This window comes from Protopterus annectens, chromosome 13.part0 (assembly GCF_019279795.1).
Source record: "Protopterus annectens isolate FY-2018-M chromosome 13.part0, PAN1.0, whole genome shotgun sequence".
NCBI classification, from domain to species: Eukaryota; Metazoa; Chordata; order Ceratodontiformes; family Protopteridae; genus Protopterus; species Protopterus annectens.
Window position 1 is genome coordinate 33,053,873 of NC_056747.1, and position 20,831 is coordinate 33,074,703.

At 40.7% G+C, this 20,831-nt stretch overlaps 1 protein-coding gene across 1 annotated transcript in view; it reads right to left on the reverse strand.

Moving 5' to 3' along the window:
• The window catches only part of CREB3L3 (cAMP responsive element binding protein 3 like 3), a 916,737-nt gene that overhangs the window by 187,449 nt on the left and 708,457 nt on the right, over positions 1-20,831 (reverse strand). Inside the window, exon 7 of the mRNA XM_044090600.1 lies at positions 7,775-7,843. Within this exon, the coding sequence (XP_043946535.1) occupies positions 7,775-7,843 (69 nt within the window). The remainder of the gene's footprint in view (positions 1-7,774; positions 7,844-20,831) is intronic.

Here is a 20,831-nt window from a genome sequence, read left to right on the forward strand (position 1 = left end):
AGGCAGTACTGAGAAAGGCAAGTTAGATTTCTTTTATAGATGTCTATTTTTGGCTAAACTTTGGAAGCAAAAAGGTGGAGATCAGGCAACGTTAACCATACTTATACTTTTAAACCTTTCATATTTATGTTAAAAATAAATTTGAAGCTAAAGATAGATGGTAGAGCCAAATGGCTATGGACGTTTGAGCCACTAGGAGAAATCTGCACAGAAGGTAGTACCACCATAAAAATGGACTGTTGATGAAACAGATGCTGCAACAATAACATCTTGTTTGGCGTGAAGAAATCATTAGCTAATAATGCAATGCAAGGAACTTGCCTTTACCGTAACATCTCTCTTCTTCAGTACTCTTCACTGTAGCAGTATTCAGGAGTACTTATATGTCTGCATCTTGCATTTCTCATTGGGCTGAAGACAGAGAAGCTAAATGTTGAAAATTTGAATGCATATTTAGAATATCTGATGAGGTTATTACTGCTGGGACAAGTATAAAATATTAATATTAACTTTAGGGAATAGAAATTTGCTTCACTTACAAATACAATGCAACCCTGCTGTCATAGCCTTAATTCTAGAAGCAGAAACAGCACCAAGGAAGAAATCTGCAGCAGCAATATAGTGCAAATCATGTACATTCGGGCAATTTCTGTATCCATCTCCGTCCCTCTGCTATTGTGTTATTTCTTTACATTACAGCACCTGTTTAGCCTCCCACAACCCAGTCATTTGCAGAACAAGGACTAATATATCTCTCAACCCTTGTCTAGATACAGCCTGCAATGGTGTATTAAATGGTCATTTTCTCCCTTACTTCTCAACTGTCCAGATTTTCACAGAATATCCATATTTTTTTCCTCATATGTTTTGGTCTGTTCTTTATAAAATTTGTGTTTTTTTATTTTTGCAAATTATTAAGAACTGAAGTCACAAAATAATGACAGACATTTGAGTTTCAGATGTAATATCCTTCAGAAAATGCAATCTTATGTATAACTTGTTACCCTAGCAAGTATCAACATTTATAAGAGCAATATTTGAAATATGTCTCTATTTTCTGGTCTTTGTCCAAACCCCCACCTCATCCCCAATTATGTCTGGACTAAGCCAGAAATAATGTGGGGTGGGGTGGGAGTTTGGCCTTTGTCCAAACCCCCACCCCACCCCCAATTATTTCTGGCTTAGTCCAGATTTCTTGCACTTAAAGGTTGAGAGGTATGCCACTAGGTGGGTCATGAGTGAGTGGGCAAATCTTTTTTCTGACTGTGATTGGTTAACCTGACATGGTATTACCACTGATCAGCTCTCAATAGTTATTTTTATTTTTTTTAATGCCCTCATCTCACATGACTCTATTCATTTTCTTGAACTGAAAATCCCTAGCATGGAGGCAAAAGCCATCTGTAGAGGCTGTCATCCAAAAATCCATGAGAGCACTGTGTGCCCCAGGATATATCCACCTTTCCACTCTGCTGCCAGAGGTGAGTACCCACATAAGTCTGGCTTCCTATAGCCCACACACTTGCCCTACAATTACTTATCACCTTGATACAGCAGCATTTACCCCATAGTACCCAAAAAAAAAAAAACAAACCCGGTGCTCCTAGAGAACCCACCACTATCAGGTTTACCTTATATCATCGTCTCCGCCTCAAATCCACACAGACCAAGATGCTATGGACTCCTTAACTGCCCTTCTCTGCCCTGGGCTTGGAACTATATGGTGAATCCTATCAGCAGTTTTGGTCATTCAGGGTGAAAACTATTGGGGTGTTTATAATACAAAAACAAAAAATTGACAATAACCAGCACAAGTACTTTATTTAAACAGAAAATGAATAAAATACGTATAGAACTATGCACTTTTGTCTAACCAAAATATCAAATAGACCATCAGAGTTAAATAAGTCATAAAAAGCAGTGTTTATATAACATAACTTCACCAATGACAACCTAGCTTAAAACAGGAAGTGACATACCCATAAATAATTAAAAACAACACAATTGAGTGACTGATGGAATGAATGAATGAAAATAAGAAATTAATGAAAAAATACATACCCATTTAAAGCAATATATTCACATTCACCCCTTTGGATCAACATAAGACAGTACTAAAATTGGTTCTGTCAACATATTACTGACTCAAAGAAACATGTGTAACTGGATATAAAAATATATGAAACATGTATATTAATGTATGAAATGTGGGAATAAAGAATATATAAATATAAGAATATATAAATATTTATACATATACAGAAAGAAAGAATTGCTGGAAAAGCTTGCCCAGACTCTGCCACAGTTTGCTGTGAGGGAAAGGTTAGTTTGCTTTTGATTTCTTGTACTTTGTATTATTTTATTGCCTTTTTCTATTTTTTATACTGTGATTTGTTTTCTTTGCACTGTATTTTACTTGTATTTTGCTTTTAATTACATATTAAAACTAGGAAAGAGATCACAGCTGTGTCTCTTGTGAGTCGTACAGAAATTTTATTCACCCTCCCACCATGGTGCTGTTGTGTTTTTAAACTCCACTGTTTTCTAGTTGCCTGCCCCTTACATTAATATGACCATATATCTCCTTCCCTGACCCCTTTCATTGGCTGTTGTGAGTCAGCACAAAATTATTATTTTCTGAAATCATGCTCCTTTAACTATTTAAATGTATTGGCTATCCCAATGTATTCCATAGAACCAGAATACAAAACTGGCCACCCCCTTTCAATCTATCTTTCTCTTTTAAAATGAGTGGCTCTCCACTTACACATCTAAAGCTTAATTTGCCCCCCCCCTTTCATATCTAAAAGCTTAGTGCACACTGAAGTGCTTAGGATATTAACAATATTTGTCAATCTTAACATTAAAATCAGCAACATATATTGCAAGACCACCAATTACTGGAGAGACCACATTCTCAATAATAATTTTTGGATTAGTGCTTCTGTTTTCATCTGGTAAGAGGAGTGCAGGGACATTATTTCTTGGACACTGCAGATCACCTGCAAGCATAATAACTGCTTTATAGGTGATAGCTTGGAATTTGTCCTTATAGTGCATTGATTCCTGACTGTTTCTGGTTGGGAAGTGAGTGTCTGTGCTTGACATTCCTGATTGGTCTGGTTGTTATTCATGGCATCTACAGGAAAAAGCTACAACAAGCCTTGCATCACCTGGAACAAGACTGTGGATCATCAAACAGATTGTGGCCTGCTTCTTATCTTGGGATTGGTGCTAATATTTTGTTTCTGGTGAGAGAAGAAGCAAAGGAGCATTGTATCCCAACAGAGTGAAGCTGTGCTGAGACCAGCACTAGTAGTAGCCATTCATGCGACTCCCTTCTTTTCATCATTCTTAACAAGCTAATTATTTGTTTTCAGTAAGTACTGCTTGATTTCTCTCTAACTTCAGAATATCTGTCTAAATACTTAATTCTTACATTTTCAGGGTCTACTTATTAGTTTTCCCTCAAGTGTTTGGCAGTGCTGTGTATAGACACAGACACTTTGAGTGATATTTTTCCTATAAAAGCATAAGCAAAATTTCACCAGTACCAAGCTGCACCAGTACCAAGCTGCACCAGTACCAAGCTGCACAAAGGACAACTAGTTTGCAGTGACAATCACTATCCCCAGAGAAGGAAACCAGATACTCCTGACATTGCTTTATATTCTCACTCTAACTGTCTAATCAATAAAAAAGTCTGTTGCCATGGATATGAAATTTCCCCCTGTCTCTGTTACTGGTGGATATGGGCATTCTGAGGCAATGTAAAAATTGCTTCATGTTTACTGACAACCAGTTTATTCTCAAACAAACGGATATGGTATGTGACAGATGTATTTACACAATGTCTCTTGAGGTAAAACTCTCACATACAAGTACTCCTAATGTCAATAAGGTTGTCAATAGTACACATGCTGCACCCCTCACATACAATTCAAAGCAGACATATAGACCCAGATATGCTGAGGCACTTAAATGTAACCTTCCTAAACCGCAAAGACCTCCTAGATGAAGTACATATAAAAAATACCCTCAGCAGCCCCAAATGCGCTCTTTTAAAACAATACCCACATCAACACATACAGTCACATCTCATGGAGCCTCTAATTCAAAGCTCATAAGGCAAGCCACCACACAGTCCAACATTCTGGTCAATGGAGATTCCATCATGAGACACAGTGATGTCCTTCTCAAAAGGTTAAGGAAGGAGAAAGTCAAGGTCAGTTGCTTAACAGAGACTGGGATCTGCAACATTATGCACACACTCAGGTCATTGGACCACAAGTACTAGTATGACTCAGTCATAGTCCATCTGGGTGTAAATGACCTGAGACACACCTCCCTAGGCTATATGAAGAGAGACATCATGGAGTCCTCGGAATATGTGTCCCAGACTGGTACAAGCCTAACACTGAGCAGCATTTTACATTCTCCAAGGATGATGCCACAATATGAACAAAAGATGAATGACTTTAATAATTAGCTTAGTTTCTGGTGTCATTCTAATTGGGTGCAATATTTGTCAGCATGGAAGGAGATGGTCAGCAGACCACACTGCTTTGCCAGGGATGGTCTGCACTTTGTCCCCCTAGGCTTTTGAATATTAGCTAAAACATTGTCTTCTCCCATAGTGCCTTTTTAAGCAATGCCAAACAGAAAGTACTCCCAACATAGCAAATCAAAACCATGAAAACCTAAAGGTATTACTGCTCAATGCTAGAAATCTAAACAAAAAAAACTCCACTCCCTAGAACCTCTCTTCACCCTAGTGAATGCTGATGTCTGTGCGGTCAGTGAGACATGGTTTAAAGCCAAGGAGAGCACACCAACAGTGCAATGTTTTAAAGTCTTCCACACATTTAGACCAGCTACTACACAAACATGGACTAAAGATGGGGGTGTCTCAATTTACATCAAAAATAAATATACCTCAAGGCTGGTCAAACAGGACAATGCACTTGAGCTACTCCATGTTCAAATTATCGTAGGCAACATCCAATACCACTTGATTGCAAGCTAATAGGTCCCCCTCTATTACCCAGGAAACCCATATCATGTATTTAAGCTTATTGGAAACACTAACCATCCAACAAAATACCATATTCATGGGCAACATTAATTACCCCCCCCCCCCATTAACTGGGAATCCTATAATAAAACAAACATGCAGGCACAGAGATGCCTGGATTTTGTAAACACAAACTCCCTGGACCATACTGTCAATACACGAACCAGGGGTGTAACCATACTGGATCTGGTCCTCACTAATATGGGAGAGTGCTGCACAACCCCTAGTATAAAGGCTCCTCTGGTAAGGTCAGATACAAAATGGTCGCCTTTGAAGTAAAAATAAAACCTGTACCCCCCAGCTAACCCTGGAATATTCAGGAACTACTAACTTTCTGATATTAAATGATAACCTAACAAAATTTCAAGCCACCACAAACCCTGAGAACACTGCTGCTTATGCACAACTGTTCACAGAAATCCTGTACAAGCATGTTAATAGCTACATAGAGGCAGCTGTACCCATCAGGAAGAAGTACAGAACTAACTCAAAAAACAAGCCGCTCTGGTGGAATTACAAAATCAATAGGCTGCATAACAGAAGGAAGAAAATCATGGCAAAAATTAGGAGGTGCAGCACCCAGCAGGATAAAACCACTCTCATCAAATTAAACAAACAACTCATAGGACAAATAAAGTTTACCAAAGCCAAATTTAAGATAAATTTAGCCTTACAAGCCAATGACAACCACAAGGCATTCTTTACCTATGTCTACAACTTCAAAGGCAATACACAATTGTGTGCAGAGCTCATTGTAAACCTATACTGATCCAGAAGATATAGCAAACCTACTGGCCAACAAATTCGCTCCAACTTTACTCCTATCTCTCCCTCAGCCTTCCATCACAAAATACCCCCCTCCTATCACTAGGGAATAGTCCTTAATCCTCTTTCTAAGGCCAAGAACACTACATCAATGGGCCCAGACTGTATCCCAGGCTGTCTCCTAAATAGCATATAACATGACCTATCAGGGTCTCTGGAATTACTATTTAAGTGTAGCTTCCAAACAGGCTTTGTGCCTCATGAATGGAGAACAGCAACAGCTGTCCCTCTGCACAAAGGTGGGCCAGCTACAAACCCTGGAAACTACAGACCTATAAGTCTCACTAGTCTTATATGCAAAGCCATGGAAAGAATTATCATGAAAATGATCAATAGAGATACAGTAAACCACCAAACACTGGACCCAACCCAGTTTGGCTTCATGAAAGACAGGTCATGCCTACTCAACCTGGTGGATTTCTTTGAGAAGGTCACCAAAGCAATGGATGAGGGTGCAATGGTTTGCACTGCCTACCTTGACTTGGCCAAGGCATTTGACACAATACCCCACTTGGTCATTGTTAACAAACTCAAGAGGTTAGGTATAAACTCATTTGTCACCTGGTGGATAGCCAACTCATTTACAGACAGGACCCAGGAAGTTAAAATTAGGGAGTTCACCTCTACAAAGAGGTCAGTCACAAGTGGAGTCCCTCAGGGATCAGTCATTGGACCACTGCTTTTTAGTATTTACTTCTCTGAAGTCAAAGCCAGTGCCAATGGTCTCTGACTAGCTAAATTTGCAGAGGATTGCAAATTAGGAGCTGTCACTGAATCCCACACTGACACAAATGTTCACCATGAAGGGCTGACACAGACAAACAACTGGTGTCAAAGTCATAGGCTAAAACTAAATGCCAAGAAATGCATAATAGTATCCTTTGGGAAGTCATCCTCTCCTGGTAACTATCATATTGACAACACACTCATTAGAGTTGACCCAATATTCAGGGACTTGGGGACACACATAGACAGTAATCTAGCCTTTGACCATCAAGTGTCTACAGTAGTGAAGAAATCATTCTATGTTGCACAACTTATAAACAGAGGTATGGCATCTAGGTCCAAGGAAGTCACTGTTTCACTGTATTCAGCATTCATCAGATCTGTCACTGAATACAATGCCCTCTTTGTTATGTACCTAACCAGGCATATCCAACAATTGGAATGTCCACACAGGTTCCTCATTAAAAGAATACAGGGCATAAGTAAAATCTGCTATGCAGACCACCTCAAGGCCCTATCCCTGTATTCTGTCTACAACAGGCTGTTGAGGGGAGATCTATGCCTGGGATACAGGTCATTGTCAGAACCCACTCTAATGGACCTCCTGCATATTCACAAAACAAACAGCACCAGAATTACCTGTTCTAAAGACTTAAACCTTGCCTGTGATATAAATAGGACCTGCTGGAGAGACAAGTCTGTATCCCAGAGAGTACCCCATCTCTGGAACAGGCTCCCCAACCATGTGAAGCAGAGTTCCTCCCTAAACCAATTCAAGTGTAACTACGCTAACTGGATGGGGAACAGGAAATGTATCCCTAGCTTGACACCTATGTCTCTAATGGACAAAGGCAACCTGTAAATGGTTCATCTCCCAGGCCCCTGCTTGTAAATGGTTCATCTCCCAAGCCCGTGCTTACATTTATCAGGGGTACCAGAACTTGTCAGAGACTTGGAATGCATAGCTAGGCTTAAAAAGGCCCTTGTGGTCATTAGCCTAGTAAACACTTATGAACCTATAATTATGGTATAGCAGGAGACACTGGCATTCAGGTATGTATATCAACAATTACCAATTTTTATCTACAGATTCTGTATTGCAAGACAACAGAGCAGTGTTACACCAATTATTACGTAATAAATACCTACAGGTTTTGTTTTTCCAGTTGAACCACTTTTCTCTGTAATTCCTGATTATGGGCATTGCAAGCTGCCATCCTAAAAATAATAAGAGACAGTGAGAGAGACCAGTCAGCATCTAAGAATCTGTAAGCATTGATTAATTAGTTATTTTTAACCAAATAATCTGAGAATATTGTAAATGTATCATGTATGTACAAATGCATTGAGGCAGCTCTGCTGTGAGATTAGTTAGTACTTAAAATATTATTTATTACTGCTGATAGTTAGTAGTGGGGAACAGCCTTGCATAAGTTTTACCTTAACTACTAGCAAAGGAATGGGCTTTTAACATGTCCTAGAGGGGTTAGCTACAAAATCCATTTCCTATCTCTAAAATATCTGAGGACATGATAAAATCAGATATATGGTTAAATATGATGGATGCTGTATGTACGTGGTTAAACATGATGGGTGCTGTATGCACGTGGTTAAACATGATGGGTGCTGTATTCACATGGTTAAACATGATGGGTGCTGTATGTACGTGGTTAAACATGATGGGTGCTGTACGCATGTGGTTAAACATGGGTTTTTTCTGGTGCATTTTTTTTCTTACATTGATTTATCCCCATTTATACCCATTTCCAAATAAGTATGGCCTTCTTAGACTACACTAACAACGTTTATATTAGTTAAACCACAAAATAAGAAAAAAACAACCAAAAGTGTAAAGTGACTCATTTTCACACTATGAAAAAACTTCAAATGTTAGTGCACAATATGAAAACAGTTAGATGTGGAAGCTGAAATTTTGTCCATTCCCCAGAGAGCCTCAGTCACCTGCTTTCATTCCTTTCATGGTTGTGAGGGGAGGGGGGTTCATCTTAGGAAACACTCAGGTAATGCTGTACCACTTTTACATCAATGGTCCACACATAAGACTGTGCCTTGCTTAATCAGAAATGAACAGCAAGAATCACTATCACTCCAGCCCAAGAAGATGCCTTCGGTATCCATCATGGTTAACCACATGCATACAGCACCCATCATGTTTAACCACATGCATACAGCACCCATCATGTTTCACCATGTGCATACAGCACCCATCATGTTTCACCACGTCCATATGGCACCCATCATGTTTCAGCACATGCATACAGCACCCATCATGTTTAACCACGTGCATATGGCACCCATCATATTTCACCAAGTGCATATGATACCCATCATGTTTAACCATGTGCATACAGCACCCATCATGTTTACCCATATGCATAAAGCACCCATCAAGTTTCAGCACGTGCATATGGCACCCATCATGTTTAACCATGTGCATATAGCACCCATTATGTTTAACCATGTGCATACAGCACCCATCAAGTTTAACCATGCACATATGGCACACATCATGTTTAACCATGTGCATACAGCACCCATCAAGTTTAACCACATTAATACAGCAAGCATCATGTTTAACCATGTGCATACAGCACCCATCAAGTTTAACCACATTAATACGGCATGCATAATGTTTAACCATGTGCATACAGCACCTATCAAGTTTAACCACATGCATACGGCACGCATCATGTTTAACCATGTGCATACAGCACCCATTATATTTAACCACGTGTATATGGCACCCATGTTTAACTACGTGCATACAGCACCCATCATGTTTAACCACATGCCTACAGCACCCATCAAATTTAACCACATGCATATGGCACCCATCATGTTTAACCATGTGCATACAACACCCATCATGTTTAACCATGTTGCTCACTTATGTACTTAATGTCATTCATTGTTATGCATTAATATTTCTCCTGTTTTCTTAATTACTGCTTCACAATGACCAGAAACTTAACAAAGTTATCTACCACACTCACATAATAAGTTTCAATGAATACAGTTAAACTTAAATAAGGTATGTGGATTGCTACCCCAATTAGCCACTTTTCATCAACAGAGGGTATTAACTTCATCTTGACTTATGAATTTTTAATAAATTCAGGGTCAGTGCTGGTCCCCTACTGTTTGGTATAAACTTCTCAGAAGTTCAGGTCAAAACTAAGGGGGTGGGGCTGATCAGGTTTTCAGACAACTGCCAACTGGGTGCAATTATTGAATCCCCAAATGATGTCAGTATACTGCAGGAGGGTCTCATGCAGACCAATGACTGGTGTATTACTCACAGTCTCAAACTGAATGCAATGATATGCATCATGATTCCCTTTAGCACAATGTCCCTTCACACTATCAAAGCAACAACAATACCCAAAGTATCCATGAAGTGGTAAGGGACCTGTGTTCACAAGTTGACTGTGGCCTTAACTTTGACCACCATGTGTCTACTGTAGTAAGGAAGGCTTTCTACATATCACACTTGATTATTAAAGGCATCACCTTGATAGCAAAAGAGGGTATAACCCCACTACACTCGGCACTTATTCGGCCCATAACTGAGTATAACGCCCTGTTCAGCATGTACTATACAAAGCACCTGCAGTAACAGGAGAGACCTCAGATATTTCTAACTAAGAAGATCAAGGGACTCCAGCATGTGCTTACACAGATCAACTAAAGTCCCTGTCATTATACTCAGTGTTGTATAGACTTCTTAGGGGTGACTTATGCCTGCCTACAGAGCAATCTCAGACCCAAACTGGAGGAACTTGCTGCATATCTTCTGTAAAACAAATGGGACTATGGATACCCATTCCAGGGACCTAAACATGGCCTGCAACTTAAAGAGAACATGGTCGAGGGACAGGTTTATCTCACAGTGACTGCTACATTTTTGTAATAGGCTACCTATTCATGTGAAACACAGCAACTCTGTGGCACTGTTCATCAGGAACCGGGAAGAGTGGATGGGGCACTGTAAATTCTTACCGGGAATAGTATCCAAAACCCTCCTGGACATGGGCAGCCATTATTAAATGCAATCTTGGGTATTAACTAACATTTCTATGGTATTATATTGGGATGAAATGGCTAGGCTTGAAACAAGCTCTGGGTCGATAGCCTAGTAATCTCCTATAATCCTATAATACTTTCTGAATCTGTACGTTCTCTGGGTCGATAGCCTAGTAATCTCCTATGATCCTGTAATACTTTCTGAATCTGTATGTTCTCTGGGTCGATAGCCTAGTAATCTCCTATGATCCTGTAATACTTTCTGAATCTGTATGTTCTCTGGGTCGATAGCCTAGTAATCTCCTAAGATCCTGTAATACTTTCTGAATCTGTATGTTCTCTGGGTCGATAGCCTAGTAATCTCCTATGATCCTGTAATACTTTCTGAATCTGTAGATTCTCTGGGTCAATAGCCTAGTAATCTCCTATGATCCTGTAATACTTTCTGAATCTGTACGTTCTCTGGGTCGATAGCCTAGTAATCTCCTATGATCCTGTAATACTTTCTGAATCTGTACGTTCTCTGGGTCGATAGCCTAGTAATCTCCTATGATCCTGTAATACTTTCTGAATCTGTACGTTCTCTGGGTCGATAGCCTAGTAATCTCCTATGATCCTGTAATACTTTCTGAATCTGTACATTCTCTGGGTCGATAGCCTAGTAATCTCCTGTGATCCTGTAATACTTTCTGAATCTGTACGTTCTCTGGGTCAATAGCCTAGTAATCTCCTATGAGCGTATAATACTTTCTGAATCTGTACGTTCTCTGGGTCGATAGCCTAGTAATCTCCTATGATCCTGTAATACTTTCTGAATCTGTACGTTCTCTGGGTCGATAGCCTAGTAATCTCCTATGATCCTGTAATACTTTCTGAATCTGTACGTTCTCTGGGTCAATTGCCTAGTAATTGCCTGTGATCCTGTAATACCTTCTGAATCTGTACGTTCTCTGGGTCGATAGCCTAGTAATCTCCTGTGATCCTGTAATACTTTCTGAATCTGTACATTCTCTGGGTCAATAGCCTAGTAATCTCCTGTGATCCTATAATACTTTCTGAATCTGTATGTTCTCTGGGTCGATAGCCTAGTAATCTCCTGTGATCCTATAATACTTTCTGAATCTGTACATTCTCTGGGTCGATAGCCTAGTAATCTCCTATGATCCTGTAATACTTTCTGAATCTGTACATTCTCTGGGTCGAAAGCCTAGTAATCTCCTATGATCCTGTAATACTTTCTGAATCTGTATGTTCTCTGGGTCGATAGCCTAGTAATCTCCTGTGATCCTGTAATACTTTCTGAATCTGTACGTTCTCTGGGTCGATAGCCTAGTAATCTCCTATGATCCTGTAATACTTTCTGAATCTGTACGTTCTCTGGGTCGATAGCCTAGTAATCTCCTATGATCCTGTAATACTTTCTGAATCTGTACGTTCTCTGGGTCGATAGCCTAGTAATCTCCTGTGATCCTGTAATACTTTCTGAATCTGTACGTTCTCTGGGACGATAGCCTAGTAATCTCCTGTGATCCTGTAATACTTTCTGAATCTGTACATTCTCTAGGTCGATAGCCTAGTAATCTCCTATGGTCCTGTAATACTTTCTGAATCTGTACATTCTCTGGGTCGATAGCCTAGTAATCTCCTGTGATCCTGTAATACTTTCTGAATCTGTACGTTCTCTGGGTCGATAGTCTAGTAATCTCCTGTGATCCTGTAATACTTTCTGAATCTGTACGTTCTCTGGGTCGATAGCCTAGTAATCTCCTGTGATCCTGTAATACTTTCTTAATCTGTACGTTCTCTGGGTCGATAGTCTAGTAATCTCCTATTATCCTGTAATACTTTCTGAATCTGTACGTTCTCTGGGTCGATAGCCTAGTAATCTCCTGTGATCCTGTAATACTTTCTGAATCTGCACGTTCTCTGGGTCGATAGCCTAGTAATCTCCTGTGATCCTGTAATACTTTCTGAATCTGTACGTTCTATGGGTTGATAGCCTAGTAATCTCCTGTGATCCTGTAATACTTTCTGAATCTGTACGTTTGCAATTTGATTGTTCATAGTCACCATCACTCTGTATTAGCCATAACAAAAACTTCTGTGAGAACATTTTCAGATTTGTTACAACTTTTTTTGTTGTTGTTATTTCTTTCTATTATTTTTTCTTTTGCTGTAAGTACATGTGTTTAGTCAAATAAAATCCAATCTAGCTGACTGAAGTACCATTACAATTTTACAAAGGAAAAAGTTCCCAAGCCTTTTGTACATGCACAGAACATTTGAATAACATGTATGCATACATGCACAGAACATTTGAATAACATGTATGCATACATGCACAGAACATTTGAATAACATGTATGCATACATGCACAGAACATTTGAATAACATGTATGCATACATGCACAGAACATTTGAATAACATGTATGCATACATGCACAGAACATTTGAATAACATGTATGCATACATGTACAGAACATTTGAATAACATGTATGCATACATGCACAGAACATTTGAATAACATGTATGCATACATGCACAGAACATTTGAATAACATGTATGCATACATGCACAGAACATTTGAATAACATGTATGCATACATGCACAGAACATTTGAATAACATGTATGCATACATGTACAGAACATTTGAATAACATGTATGCATACATGCACAGAACATTTGAATAACATGTATGCATACATGCACAGAACATTTGAATAACATGTATGCATCATGATGCTGATCTTTATTATCTGGTTTTCTGTAAAATGCACAACTAATGGTTAGGACACATGCGTATATGGCTTCAGTCAGCCATATAATTCCTTTATACATGGGATGGGATGAGAACAGGTAAGAAGATTCACTCATTGATTTTCAGTATATGTATTGTATCATCTGCTATTGTTTCTGCTTTATTTTATTGTTTTTTCTAAGGTGACTCTACCTCTGCTTTTATTTAGCAATTAGCAGGTAGTGGATTGAAGAAAATCTAGTGATAGCAAATGAAAGCAACGGTATGCATTTGAAATATCAGGACCCACTACAGAAAGTCCTGACACATGGAAACTGAATGGCCAAAAACAACTTACATATACTAAGTACAATATGGCCATTTGACAAGATATTCCCTTTTCTCTGAGGTACGGTGATCTCAGAGTTAGTATATATTGGTTTGGGGAGTGTGGTGGGATTGCTCCTTTGCAAAAAAGAAGTTTATAGGAGAAAGAGGATGTTTCAGATCAGTTCGTCTCCTACATTTCCAGGCTTTTTTTTCAGCATGTCAGCACTTAACATTTCAAGTGCCAACATTTCAATAGGGAGTAGAAAGTAAAACATCAGAATAAAACTAGAAATAGATAAATTATAACAGTTTAGCTACATCTGGTGTACAACAGGCATGCATGTTTTATACCTGGTATAGAACAGAAATGCATTTTAATGCAGAGGCATTATCTTGCTATATAGATGTTTCTTTTGCATAAATTGAAAAAAGTCCAGGACTCAGGAAATACCATCCCAGCATGATAACATTTCTGTCACCATGACTACATGCTTTGTACTGTTACCTCACTTCAGCCCTGAGGTTACAATGTGTACATCCAGAGTTTGGTGATGCTTTTAACAACTTTAATGATTGTAGCCTTTGTGCATTGAGATCTGATGAGGACAGGTAGTGCATTTCAGAAATAAAAAAATAGTGAAAAACAAATGCCTTACAGATGTAGCAGTGTAATTGTTGGGAAACAGTACGTAGAAAAATTAGGCACTGAGAAGCTGTTCACAGAGTTAGTTTACAGCTCTTGGGTGGGACAGTGACCAGGGTTAATAATATTTATGGGGAAGCTGGGTTGCAATAAAATCCTGGCAGTCTTCTCCAGCCCTCGTCCCCTGAGAACAGCAGTTGTGCTTTGACTTTTGAAAATGAAGTTTTGTTGACAGGTCTGTAGTGTGAGTATTAGATGACAGGGTACTATTAGTAAGGGGCATGCACTCCTGCCTCAGTGACACACAGGATGTGTTCTTGACTACAGCAACAGCAGCTGGGGTTTGGTAATGAGCCTATTTAACTTAAAGACTGGCATGAGGCTGAAGAGACGCAGGATTGAGCACCCATGGCAAACTTCAACAGAGATGCAGGATTGAGCACCCATGGCAAACTTCAACAGAGATGCAGGATTGAGCACCCATGGCAAACTTCAACAGAGATGCAGGATTGAGCACCCATGGCAAACTTCAACAGAGACGCAGGATTGAGCACCCATGGCAAACTTCAACAGAGATGCAGGACTGAGCACCCATGGCAAACTTCAACAGAGATGTAGGATTGAGCACCCATGGCAAACTTCAATAGAGACGCAGGATTGAGCACCCATGGCAAACTTCAACAGAGATGCAGGACTGAGCACCCATGGCAAATTTCAACAGAGATGCAGGACTGAGCACCCATGGCAAACTTCAACAGAGATGCAGGACTGATCACCCATGGAAAACTTCAACAGAGACGCAGGACTGAGCACCCATGGCAAACTTCCATCCCAAGGACAAAGGAGGGAAGGGAAAAAAGTTCTACTACATGCTCCGACAGAAGACTAGGAAAAAAGAAGTCAGGTGGGTGGAACAGAAAACGTGACACAGGATGCCATGGGAAAAGTGGGGAGTATAAATGTCATGCCACATGCTATGAACCCCATGTCTTCTTAGGTAATTGTGAAGTATTTGATAATATCACAAAACTAAGCAGAATAAACATGCTGGGCATTATATCACAACTGGTTCTTTTGCAGATGCACTGCTTTTAGTTATTTTTTCATGACACCTAGAAAAAGGACTAGATTACTTTTATTTTTGTTTCTCACATTATCCATTTTCTCCAAGTCTGTGCAACCTTTCAATTGATATGTGTAGAGCAGCCTGGGTCATGAAGATCTGTTCCATTGTCGGTAATGCAGTGGGGGTTAGGGGTCTTGCTCCTATACAAAAAAAATTAAGAAGTGTCGTACAATGTTTTGAGTGTCATAACATGAAAGTACATTTTTTTCACAGATTTAGATCAATGTGTGATTGTCATCATCCAAGCCCTCTTCTCTGTCTTCCTGCAATTTCAGGTTCTTTCCTGGCTCATTAACTACTTGCCCTCTGTGAGCCTGCTAGAATGTTTAATAATGGCTGAAAAAATATACTGCCATGAGGAAGCTCTTGGCCAAACAAGGATAAAAATACATTGACCTGAGGTGGTGCCTGCCCTCGTGAGGTACACTGAAGGGCTGTTGATGGTCTTTGTCTTAGATAAGGGGTATAATGACTAAGCAGAAACAGAAGTAAGAAGTAGGTACAGTTTAGCTTTGTCCATGGCTGAGATATGGGCTCTGTATGTAGAAAAACTAGGCCCGTAGAATGTTTAAATAAATAAATAAATAAATGGCATGCATCCTATATACTAGTATATGATGCATTTACTTATGACTGTCATACATTCTGTTGCCATGAAGTCATATAGTCTTTAATAGCTTTTAACCACAGCACATAATTTATTGAATGTGCTATCTATATGAATGCCATGTGATGGGAAAAGACAACTGATTGTGCTGGGTGTTTACATTGAACCACAGTGCTAACTGGATCACAAATGATATAGTACTTCCTATGTAATACTAGATTTTTTAGGTATTGGAGTATACTGAATAGCATCAATTTACAGTAACATTTTTGTTACCTTCAGTGATGAAGTTTTTTTGTAACTTCTTTGCCCCCAGTGTCTGCTGATTATCAGTCCCCTCCCTGACCAATTAGCCCATTCATTCCCCATCAGGATGAGAGGACCATCATTCAGACAGCCATCGGGATGGTACAAGGTTTCTGTTTGCCCCCCCCTCACCCGTCCTTATTGCATTCACACTATAAGGCATAGGAAAGAAACATTGACAATTGTGGCAGTCCTTCCAGGCATTCTTTCAACCTGACCCCACCCGGGACATGAGCAGTGAGCTCCCCCAGCCTCCATCAGGAAGCACTGTCTCAATGTCTTTCAACCTGACCCCACCCGAGACATGAGCAGTGAGCTCCCCCAGCCTCCATCAGGAAGCACTGTCTCAATGTCTTTGACCCTGACCCCACCCGAGGCATGAGCAGTGAGCTCCCCCAGCCTCCATCAGGAAGCACTGTCTCAATGTCTTTGAACCTGACCCCACCCGAGGCATGAGCAGTGAGCTCCCCCAGTCTCCATCAGGAAGCACTGCCTTAATGTCTTTGAACCTGACCCCACCCGAGGCATGAGCAGTGAGCTCCACCAGCCTCCATCAGGAAGCACTGTCTCAATGTCTTTGAACCTGAGCCCACCCGAGACATGAGCAGTGAGCTCCCCCAGCCTCCATCAGGAAGCACTGTCTCAATGTCTTTCAACCTGAGCCCACCCAAGACATGAGCAGTGAGCTCCCCCAGCCTCCATCAGGAAGCACTGTCTCAATGTCTTTCAACCTGCCCCACCCGAGACATGAGCAGTGAGCTCCCCCAGTCTCCATCAGGAAGCACTGTCTCAATGTCTTTCAACCTGACCCACCGGAGACATGAGCAGTGAGCTCCCCCAGTCTCCATCAGGAAGCACTGTCTCAATGTCTTTCAACCTGACCCCACCCGAGACATGAGCAGTGAGCTCCCCCAGCCTCCATCAGGAAGCACTGTCTCAATGTCTTTCAACCTGACCCCACCCGAGACATGAGCAGTGAGCTCCCCCAGCCTCCATCAGGAAGCACTGTCTCAATGTCTTTGAACCTGACCCCACCCGAGACATGAGCAGTGAGCTCCCCCAGCCTCCATCAGGAAGCACTGTCTCAATGTCTTTGAACCTGACCCCACCCGAGACATGAGCAGTGAGCTCCCCCAGCCTCCATCAGGAAGCACTGTCTCAATGTCTTTGAACCTGACCGCACCCGAGACATGAGCAGTGAGCTCCCCCAGTCTCCATCAGGAAGCACTGCCTCAATGTCTTTGAACCTGACCCCACTAGAGGCATGAGCAGTGAGCTCCCCCAGCCTCCATCAGGAAGCACTGTCTCAATGTCTTTGAACCTGACCCCACCCGAGACATGAGCAGTGAGCTCCCCCAGCCTCCATCAGGAAGCACTGTCTCAATGTCTTTGAACCTGACCCCACCCGAGACATGAGCAGTGAGCTCCCCCAGTCTCCATCAGGAAGCACTGTCTCAATGTCTTTCAACCTGACCCCACCCGAGACATGAGCAGTGAGCTCCCCCAGTCTCCATCAGGAAGCACTGTCTCAATGTCTTTGAACCTGGCCCCACCAGAGACATGAGCAGTGAGTTCCCCCAGCCTCCATCAGGAAGCACTGTCTCAATGTCTTTGAACCTGACCCCACCCGAGACATGAGCAGTGAGCTCCCCCAGCCTCCATCAGGAAGCACTGTCTCAATGTGCCCCTAAGTGCGTGCAGTCCTTTCCACCACCCAAAAGAGGGAAGCAGGCCATGCATCTTCACTGTTTCCTCTCAGTGCCTGGTTCCACTGGTGTGTTGGTAGCTAGTCAAACCCAGTTCACCTGGGATGCAATCAGGGATCCATCCCCTGTACCACTGATCCAGGCTGCCTTCTGTGATGAAACAATTTATCAACTCTGTCTAAGTCCTGAATCAGAATGTTTCATTAATTTTTGCCATAATGTATCAAAGCTACCTTGTGCATAAGGACTGGTATTAAAGTTGTGATTATAGAGGGGGTGGTATTTATTAGTAAAGTTAGCAGGAGACCTCTGTCTGAGTTGTGACAGATGTCACTTATTAATGGGTTGGACTACGAATGCTACTTTTGACTGGCCGCATGAAATTACATTGTTTAAAGTAGATTTCAGACCTTCAGAATGCCGCTGTGTGAAGGCCATTTTAGTTTTCAGTCCCTTTAGGAGTTTAGAGTTTGATATACACTTGAATTACCTAGTTATCTAGAAATAAATCATTGTTTAACTCAAAAAGCCCATTTCCTTTCAGGCAGTGTTTGTAAGTACTAATTTGGCAATGGTTAGTTTTTGGACCTTTGTCCATAGGACTGCAGTCAAGCTGATGTATCAACAACCAGTATATTGAATGTCTGTAGATACAAAAAATGCTGAAAAAACTTTCAGCAAACTTTGAAGTTTATTTTGTTTATTTTTTTATCTTATTTTTTTTTTAGTGGATAAACTACATGTACTCCCCAAACACCTACTCAGAAACATCACACAACAGTGGAAAAAAGAGAAAACTACAGTCACCAAGAGCTGTTTTGGCACTTTTCCCTTGATCTACCAGCACTGAAACAAATGGGTGTCAATAGTTAGACATGCTTCTATAGTTGTCAGTATTGCATTAAATTAGCCATCACCCAGCAGGTGTTTATAAAGGGTGCCAGCTGTATTTCTAATGAGTGTTCAGACTCAAACAGTGGCAGAAGGTGAAAGGTAGTACAAGCCAGAGACATGGATGGCCACCAATAATGGACTTCAGCAACTCATTAGAATCCATGCCTGAGGCATTAAGGGATACACCAGTTGTAGAGGCAGGAATCATTTTTATGAAAAGATACTGCCATGACTAAGCTGGAATTCTGTACTTCAGCTTTGTGATGTTTGGTGTTGATAAACAGCCTGCTTTCAAGGCAGAGTCTCTGATATCTGTTATATCAATTTTGTGTAAGCTGGACCGCATTTCTGGAAGTTCAGTTAATTTCTAATGCTAACTGGACTGCTTATTATAAGATTTATACCAGGCCTGTGATGAAGGAAGTTTGGGCAGGGTCAAAGGTCAGGTAGGGTTTCTCCATCTAGTAGTAATGATACATAGGGAGTGTAACTGGCAATCTGGAGTCTACTTGGAGTGTTTACTATGATGTGGGTTTTCAGATATTTTTCTAGCATTATCATACTTGGTAAAGATACAGGAAAATAAGGACATTTATTCCGTAACTCATAAATCAAAGTAAGAATAAAACGCTTGTATTGCTGAAATGATTCCAGCATGGATTGGTTAGCTCATTATGAGGTAATGTTAACAAACAGCACGTCAGCCACCTGTTGTCTGCCTAGAGGGTGCACTTTTTTCCCATTCTCTTTTCTAATTAAGTTTGAATCAGTTGGCTTATACTTTCTCACTTCTGTATCAGCTGAGTCCCATATACTAATCATGCCAGAGTTAATACAGGTTTGGTTTGAATCAGTTGGCTTATACTTTCACACGTCTGTATCAGCTGAGTCCCATATACTAATCATGCCAGAGTTAATACAGGTTTGGTTTGAATCAGTTGGCTTACACTTTCTCACGTCTGTATCAGCTGAGTCCCGTATACTAATCATGCCAGAGTTAATACAGGTTTGGTTTGAATCAGTTGGCTTACACTTTCTCACGTCTGTATCAGCTGAGTCCCGTATACTAATCATGCCAGAGTTAATACAGTTTTGGTTTGAATCAGTTGGCTTATACTTTCTCACGTCTGTATCAGCTGAGTCCCATATACTAATCATGCCAGAGTTAATACAGGTTTGGTTTGAATCAGTTGGCTTACACTTTCTCACGTCTGTATCAGCTGAGTCCCGTATACTAATCATACCAGAGTTAATACAGTTTTGTTGCAACTCTTTGTCTCATCATTACAATTGTAATCTTCAGGAGTTTCACAGATTTGCATTTATAGGATTCTTACTAGTCCTATCTCTTTGCAAAGTTCTTTGTGTCTGCATATTCTGTTTAAAAGAATGATGTATTACTTCCATTTTCTCTAAGACTGATTCAGTATTCTTAGCTGTTCTTTGTAGGTTCATAGGTGTTTAATAGGTTAATAAACAAGGGCCTTTTTAAGCCTAGCCATGCATCCCAAATCTCTGACAAGTTCTGATACCTTTAAAAAGTGTAAGCATGGGCCTGGGAGATGAACCATTTACAGGTTACCTGTTTGTATCAGAGACACAGGTGTCAAACCAGGGATGAATTTCTGGATTCCCATCCAATTGTCCAAGTTACACTAGAACTGAATTAGGGAGGAACTCTGCTTCACGTGGATGGGGAGCCTGTTCCATAGACAGGGTAGTCTCTGGGATAAATACCCATCTCTCAGCAGGTCCTGTTTATATCACAGGCAAGGTTTAAGTCTTTAGAATGGGTAATTCTGGTA